The sequence below is a fragment of the Entamoeba invadens genome (genome assembly GCF_000330505.1).
Source record: "Entamoeba invadens IP1 unplaced genomic scaffold scaff_1105074725361, whole genome shotgun sequence".
NCBI lineage: Eukaryota > Evosea > Mastigamoebida > Endamoebidae > Entamoeba > Entamoeba invadens.
In genome coordinates this window covers 64,054-66,538 of record NW_004440121.1, presented here as the reverse complement: position 1 = coordinate 66,538, position 2,485 = coordinate 64,054, and the positions used below count along the sequence as shown (strand labels likewise).

Genomic DNA, 2,485 nt, shown 5'->3' with positions numbered 1-2,485 from the left:
GGAGACGGAATGAATAGTTGAATTGCAAATGATTGGAGCAGAGTACCCAGTAGAGGTGTAGGCGTTAACTGTCTATAATCGGTCCGTACACTTGAATCTGTGAGATCAACGTGATCTACTGATGCTCGGTTCATTATACTTTGAAATAGTTTTAATGTTGATTTTTATTTTTTTGTTGAAAGTGAAATAATTCAGATAAAACTTTAATAATTCTAAATGACGTGAACATATAAGTTTGTGGTGCGTCTATTTATTTTTGTGAATGAAATATAAAAATTATAATATTGAAATTATTTGTTATGGTATTAATATTTTTTTGCATGGTCTATTTATTAATTATGCTGGACTAATAATTGTAGGTGGTGTTTAATTAAAACATGTGACGAAATAATTTATTTTTTTGACTAAATAATTAATAAACTGACTTAATAATTATTGAAAATGGTGGGAATCGAAAACCCAGTGAATAACACTGTATACAAAAAATAATTGTGTAATTATTTAATAATTATACACTAAACATATCAAATTTAACAATTAATCACATTCAAATTAACAAATAAATTATGATTATTTTCGGTGATGTTTATTAAAAATGATTTAATTGAGGATGTTGTACAGTTGGCGAAAAAAGTCAGAGACCAAATAATTGAAAGAAGTAAAGCAAATAGTTTTAAAACTTTCATTTAAAAACTATTATAAAATAGATTTAAATGTTAGAGTTGTATTTGGTGAACTTATTCCATCCTTTTTCCTTTTAATTTAATAAGTAATTGATGGGAAATACGTCCTTCTGAAAATTATTTGGCCAACTGAATATCTTAGCATGTAATTTTAATTAGAATCTAGTTTTATGAACATTTAAAACATGGGACATATTTTTTTGAAATGACATGGAATTTATCATATTGTTTAACTAAACTTGATATTTTAAATACATTTTTATGTGTTACAGTTTTTCTAACAAGCCTTATTGAAAAAGCCTGCCTTCTGAGATAGTTTTTCCATTATTTCTATTATATAAACCAAATATAAATTATTTATATTATTAACAAATTGGTTATTTGCTCCAAATTAAAACATTATTCCAAATATTGTTTTTAATATTATTTGGAAAATATATAAACTATTGATTATAAATATGTTATGATTAAATTAACTATTTTTTGAAAAAAAATCAGAGAGAAAGTTTTTATTAATGCTAGATTAAATGACTGTAATATTATTTGTATTTAATACATTGTTAATTGTATTTAACCATAATAATCATAAACAATGAATTGATCTCATGAATTTTACTAGTTTAATTGCACAACACACCAACAAACAGACAAAACACTTAATTCATTTAGTTTCAAATAAATATAAAAACGTCTTATTTTTGTTAACAAACTGTTCTGTTATTCAGAGTATTTGTTTTATTTTAACCAATAAAGTAACTAAAATAATTTATATTTTAAATAGTTATAAAAAATTAAAAAATAACATAAATATTATTTTTGTTTTTCCATTTGAAACGAATTTTCAAAACAAAAATAAAAATTATAAAAATAACACAATTTGGAACATAAACCCTCCAAGTCGACAAATTGTACTGTGAAACACATAACAATTAAAATTGATTCTAAACTTAATTAAACATTTGGTGTGTTTCCCGGAGTTTGGACTGTTTTTGTGCAGACAGTACATAAATTCAATTTTTATAATTCCTGTGTTATCCAGCAACACAAAAATAAAAATATAAAAATCAAAATCAAATATTAAAACCAATAGTTGTTTAATTAAATGGTTATTACAGATTTATTTTTAAATTGTCAAATATTTTTTTGGTGAATATCAATTGGGTAGTTTATTGTGTATTATTATCTTCATCAATAAATATATAAATGTGTATTATCCATCTCCAAAAACAATGGAAACATTATCACATGTTAGCGAAAATATCAAATGTATAAATGAGCGAACACAGCTATCATATCTTCAGTGCTCTCTGCTTGCTTTCATATCAATGAATAGACGTGTTGTTGTTGGACACCTCAAGAAGCCGAGTAAATACTCCAACAAATTCATCGAGATTCAAAAGGTGTTTTTTGACAACGACGAGTATTCTTTTGTGTTCAATGTTCAGAGTTTTCTTGCCAAACGAGCACAAGAACGGATGTCCAGTTACAACAAGAAGAATTCAAGTGGAAAATGGGCTCTGCGAAAAGTGAGAAGTCAAAAGAAGCGGGAGTGCATTCATCTTTTGGAAGACATTCTTTTTGAAGATGGATTTGTTGTGATGTATGACACAGAGAATCGGGAGGGGATTGGTGGGAATATATTCATTATACTTCCTGATGGGTCTGTTATGGACAAAGTGATGATAAAAAGACTTGGACAAACAATTTGGAATTACTGCGAAGTCGAAAAGAAAGATACAAAAGAGATTATTTTGAATAATGGTGTGGTGATGACACTTTTATCCAGAGAAATTACTAATTAG

General features: G+C 26.2%; 1 protein-coding gene across 1 annotated transcript; it reads left to right on the top strand.

Annotated features, from left to right (window-relative positions):
* Positions 1–1,912: 1,912 nt before the first annotated feature.
* On the top strand, positions 1,913–2,485 carry EIN_145680 (hypothetical protein; the record flags this gene model as incomplete). The annotated part of the gene is made up of 1 exon (XM_004254317.1): positions 1,913–2,485. The coding sequence occupies one exon, from the start codon at positions 1,913–1,915 to the stop codon at positions 2,483–2,485; it is 573 nt and encodes a 190-aa protein (XP_004254365.1).